This window comes from Acomys minous (genome assembly GCF_964271855.1).
Source record: "Acomys minous genome assembly, chromosome: 7".
Taxonomy (NCBI): Eukaryota; Metazoa; Chordata; class Mammalia; order Rodentia; family Muridae; genus Acomys; species Acomys minous.
The window spans coordinates 50,250,033-50,255,745 of record NC_140488.1 but is presented as its reverse complement, the minus strand read 5'-3'; the positions used below and the strand labels follow the sequence as shown (position 1 = coordinate 50,255,745).

General features: G+C 40.3%; 1 protein-coding gene across 1 annotated transcript; it reads right to left on the bottom strand.

The window, feature by feature from the left end:
* Positions 1-286: 286 nt before the first annotated feature.
* Positions 287-5,037, bottom strand: LOC311601169 (melanoma antigen preferentially expressed in tumors-like). The gene is made up of 4 exons (XM_084788586.1): positions 5,006-5,037; positions 3,504-3,803; positions 1,992-2,576; positions 287-1,255 (listed from the first exon to the last, which is right to left on the bottom strand). Exons 2-4 carry the CDS (start codon positions 3,791-3,793, stop codon positions 742-744), a joined length of 1,389 nt encoding a protein of 462 aa, XP_084644712.1. The 5' UTR covers positions 3,794-3,803; positions 5,006-5,037; the 3' UTR covers positions 287-741.
* Between the last annotated feature and the right edge of the window lie 676 nt (positions 5,038-5,713).

Genomic DNA, 5,713 nt, shown 5'->3' with positions numbered 1-5,713 from the left:
GTATCATAGGGTCCCCTAGGCACTGAACAGCACAGGGAAGAAGATCAAGAAAGATACAACTTACACTCCAAGAGTGAAAGATAACTTTCCACTGTGCAGAAATGGCAGATGAGGCACGGAAATGCTCAGCCTCTCTCTGAGTGGCTTGAGTCAGGAGCCTGCCTTGCTTGTCGTTACTGTCAGGCTGCCAAATGGATCCTTGGCAAATGAGTATGAAATAAAAATGAAGACACGCAATGGATAGTGCCTGTACATTTCTTCCCCTCAATGTTAAATTCAGATAGTTTTCTATAAACAGCTAAAGAGAGTCTTAAGTAGACAAGTTTAATACAACTTTAGGGATAAACATGTTTGGCTTCAATCACCACCTGCCCTCCTAAGCCAGAAGTAGGACAGGTTAGACTGTCCCGACTGGTGTTAAGTATCCTCACATAAAGCTCATTGAAGATGGAGCTGTGACATTTCATCATATAGTCTTTCCAAATTCTCTAAGTCAAATGTTAGTAGGTAAGATGAAATACTATCAAGAACAACAGTCAAGAGACACACGACTACTCTCAAAGTCCTCCATTTTCTTCTAAGTTACTCGCTATTGAGAACCGTTACACACCTACCTATACTTTTTAACTGTATTTTCCTACAACATAAGGACCGTTTGTGTTAACTCTATGGGATCAACAATAAAAGCTGTTCAGCACTTAGGAGAACATATCAAGTTAAAACTGTGTTGGACTATGCAATTTAAGCAGTGTAAGTCATCCAACTCATGTCGCCCCTTTCTGCCTCCTGCAGCATGATCTTCAACTGCGCATTCACATCAGCAAGTTTCTGTCGATCCAAACTATCTGGATCGTGCCAAATCCCATAGCAATGCACGGGGATAGGATAAATCACGTATTTCAGCTGTGTCATGGGCGTTAAGTACTCAAGAATTCTCCTGAGTATAGGCATAGAAATGGGATTAGAAGAAAAGCTGAAAAAACGGAGTTGGGAACAGCGGCTCAGGGCTGGGGCCAGAGCAGTGAGTGTAGCATCTGTTAAAAGGCAATGGTTCATTGCCAGATGCTGCAAGGTACAAGAGAGATTCTCCAGGAGACAACAAAACGGTACACAATCTTCCCAACACATTGAATTGTTGCTGATATCCAACAACTTTAAATGATTGACTTGAGGGCACTGAGACAGAAACTTGATGTCGCTGTAAGAAATTTCACAGAAGGGCAGTTGCAAAAAATCCAAATCAGCTGGTAGTACTCTGCAGAGAGGAAACACACAGGTATTTATGGAAAATGAGGACTATGAGAGGGTAGTTATATCCTGGAATCTACAGTAATGTATTTTGCACATATATAGCATTATCAGCTAATGTTGTGGGCTTTCACATGCTTAGTAGACTTGTGCATCTGTGAAAGATACTTTATCACTTTAACAAATGCTAATTGAATCTTGATAATTCATACAATATATTGCTATAGAGGTGTGTGGAAAGCTCAGTGAAAATATTATGTACTTAGTAACCAGAATATAATTAAAGGTGGGACTAGTTCAACTGCTTGGAAGAGACAGGACAGAGGGTGCAAGCAAACGGAAACTCCCTGTGTCCTGCCCATGAATGACAGCCTCCACATTCCTGGCCTGAACCTTGGAGATAGCACATTAGGGAAATGGTCAGGCCCATAGTCTGTGGCTATAAGTATGTGCGCCTGTGCCACAACATAAACTTTCTCTTAATTCCTCCTCTTCATCTCCTGATGGCTAGAGAAGTACTGCACTGCTCTATCACCTTCACTGAGCGCACTGCCTGCATGCGCTTAGATGACCAGTTTTGTGCAACTCTGTTTTTCTCTTCAATCAGAAAAAGGTGCCCTTTCTTGGCTGATTTTAAACCCACAGCATTGCCCATGCTAACACGGAAGGTGAAAGATGAATTCTTTTTCTCATCGTAAAAACAGGCTATTAACAGAAACCCAGTACCTATCCCAAGCTCTTACCTCAGGACATGTTCAAGATGATCAGTGAGGCAGAATGAGGAACAGCTGAGCTCCTTGAGGTGGTCCATACATCTCAGTTTGGAAATGAAATTTCTAAAGGCTCTTCCATTGAAAGATCTACAGGTGATTTTAGACAGGCTAAGTCTATCTAAGTTTACAGCCTGCTTCAGAAGGGACACGACACTGAAGAGAGAAGCCTCAACAACTGACAGGCGAGAAACACATTTCAGATCAAGGTGGCTTAAGGCGCTTCTGCACTCACTCAACTTCTTAATGCGCAAATCACGGCAGCACAGGTGCAAAGATCCCAAGCTCTGCTCAACTTTACTCAGAAGCAAAGCAAAAAATTCATTTTCCCTGAAGGCCCTATCAAGGGAAAGGCTCACTAGTAATTCCATAGTTGTCTTGGGGGACTGACCCTCAGATTCTGAGCTTGAACTACTACATTGGCTGTGGACTTTCATCAGAGAGCGCTCAGAGTTACTGCAAGAACGCAAACAGGGTTTGCATGAAGTAGTGATCACAGGGCATTTGGTCTTGCAGCCAGGATGCTGAGTTAACTCTAGGATCCTCAGTTTAGGGCTCCTGTAGATTAAAAAAACACAGAACATCTGAGAGGTAGCAAATATTTATATATCCAAGCAGGATCAATAATAACATGTAGTGACAAAATGATCTCACTTCCTTATGTCGTTCCATATACCAGCTTTAAGCAAGACTTTCCTATGCAAATACTACATCCTTTTCTATCCTTCACTATTTTATACATCAATTAATTCTCAAAAGTCTTGCTGCTCCTGCCTCCATTTTATGTTTATCTATCAATAGCAGACTCATGCACCTCAATTACCAAAGTAAAACCCTATGTAAGTCCTCAGAGTTTTTAAGTTACTCTCACCTGACAGACCAAACACCTTACACCCAGTTTTCAACATCTACCAAAAATAAACTGTGGTAGATAAAATTCCACAGCTAGCTGGTGTTCTCTTGCAACAGGTATGCCTAATGCACTAATGCAGAGTGAGAAAAACGGTCAAACTTCACCACTGCTGTCAGGGCATCTTACGCCCATCCACTTCCGCAGCACTGAACATCAGAACAAAGTTATCTTGGGATCTCCTCAAGTTCATGGATAACTGTGCACTCAGAAAATTCACTTTAGTCTTGGTTTATATTTCTTATACTGACTTACTGCCAACAAGTCTTTCCAATGAAAATTAAACAACACTCATGACTGTTTCCTTTAATTTTCCACCAATCCTCAGCAGACTTAACACTCACGTCTTTCTTCAATATAAATAGTAATACCACAATACAAATCCATCAATATTGTCCTCGATCCTTTACATTCCGTATCCAACATTGTGAGACACTTGTTTCAAAGTCACCTCAAGGTTTAGACTAACAGTCTCATCTTCTCTTTCACTACTAGCCTACACTACCTCTGAAAGAATAGCAGACAATGGCATAACCTCCTGTAACTTACTACACCTCCGTTATACAGAGTCTTACCTAAAAGCTGGGTCCTCAGCAGGAAAAAGCTGAAGACTCTCAACCATGACCTTCCAGAGTTTGCGCTGGGCTTCCTGCATGCTTAATGGCCCAACGTGGAGGCAGAAAAACGGCCAACTCTTCACCATTGCTGAAAGTATCTTCTCATGTCTACCCTTGAAGGCAGCAGTGAACAATGGAACAAAAAGCTCCCTTGGGATCTCCTGGAGAGCTTGAATTGCTAAAGGCTCATGGTGCAAAAGACATTGTATAGTAATATCCAACAGTGTGGGTGGTTCCTTGAAGTCCATCTTAATGAATCTGCATCAGAGTGAGAATCATTTAGAAAATTTGACAGCATCCACAGTATCTTCTGTGCAAACAGTATTAACAACATGCTAACTTTTGGTAGTAAAACAGCCACTTCTAGAGACCTCTACTTGTATGTAATAGACATATGCCTGTGAGTATATGATGGCTATTTGTATATGAATATACATATAACAACTGCTTTACATATATACATATACATACACACATAAGCTTGTGAAAGTGATGAAATGCCAATAGAAATGAACACTGTTAGTAGAACACAATTTGCACCACTTAGAGAAATGATATTTCATCTCAATAGTATACAAGCCATCAAAAATGAAAGGGTAAATATGTACAAAAGGGATAGCATCATCACTATCTTTAGAGAATTCTAAGACATCAAATTAACTGCGATTATAAAGAGAAAAAAAAAGAATATCATTCTAGTCCATTACTTGTCATCCTGGCATCCCCCTCATGGCATATAGAGGTACGCCAAGATTGCAAGAGATATAAATAAAAGAAAATGGTTAGGGGCTACAAACTGACCTGAGCCTATACCCAGAAATACTAGTCACAATATAATCCTAAAATAAAAATAATGCATTCTAAAGGTAAAGGGAGAAATACAGTTCAATGAAACAACCCTCCCAAAGACGTCTAATTAAAATCCTTACGGTCTCTCCCATATGTGGTAACAGTCTTCCTGAAAATAGGACTTGTAAGCGTCTAGTGAGGGTGCCACATACAGTGTCAAGGTGGGAAAAGAATTACAGGACATGTTAGTGTAGGGTAGAGGAAGGTATGGAAATACACAGTGACTTCCATTAAGATAAGTAACTAATGTATGTTAAAAATGAAGGGACCCATGTGAAAGGGAGAAGAAAAATCCCTTGGCTGTCAATGGATGGGAGGGTTGGAAAGTGTGGAGAAGATTGAGTTGAAGGTGGGAATATGTTTGAACTACACTGTGTGCTATTTTCAATGAATCGATAAATTGTTTTTAAAAATCAACAAATGAAACTTCCTTATTTGAAACGCAGTTTCTAAGAAAGTGTAAGGTCAAACAGGCCATGAAGATCGTTCAAAGAAATATGGTATTTATGGGGACAAAATAAAGAGGGAAATTAAGAGTCTGATAAAGCAAAAAGAAAAACAGATCAAAATATTCATAACTATTACCTTTAATACCAAATCAAAAAACTTACCGTGAAAGAATTGTGCTCAGATATCTATAAAGTTCCTTTACATGTACTCAACTGCACTTAAACACCTAACAAACACAAATGCAACAACTTAAAAATAAATCTAAATTATAGAAACAAGCAAAACAGTAGGGTAAGTTAAGAAAAGATAAACCTTATATGTTTCAACAGCATGCTTTCTTTTAGATGGTTTAACAACGCACTGAGATCAAACCCCTAACGCAAATCTCAGGGTGATTTCCATGTCCAATCTTAAAACACACATGAGATACTCATGCCCTTGCATGGACAGGAGCAACCTCATAATTTGCAAATAAGAGAGTCTCTCAGTCTCTGGAGAGAGGGAGAACCTGCCTCCGCTACAGGTAAAAAAGCTTTGAATACATAGTGGGGCTAAGTGGGAAACACACAAACACACACACACACACACACACACACACACACACAAACAAACACACACACTGAGAGAGACAGAGACAGACAGTGACAGAGACAGAGAGACTGAGAGAGAGAGAAATATACACACACACAGAGAGAATCATAGGGAGAGAGAGAGAGAAGGAGAGGGAGGGAGAGAGAGAGAGAAGGAGATAGAGAGGGCAGGAGAGAGGGAGAGAGAGAGAGAGAGAGAGGAGAGACAGAGGGAGAGACAGAAGTAGGGAGAGAGAGACAGAGAGACAGAGACAGACAGAGAGAGAGACAGACAGAGAG

Coding starts and splice junctions, on each gene's coding strand:
- LOC311601169 (XM_084788586.1), bottom strand. CDS start 3,793: ATGGACTTCAAGGAACCACCCACACTGTTGGATATTACTATACAATGT. Junction 2,577..3,503: donor GCTGAGGACCCAGCTTTTAG/GTAAGACTCTGT, acceptor TTTAATCTACAG/GAGCCCTAAACTGAGGATCC. Junction 1,256..1,991: donor CATCTTGAACATGTCCTGAG/GTAAGAGCTTGG, acceptor TCCTCTCTGCAG/AGTACTACCAGCTGATTTGG.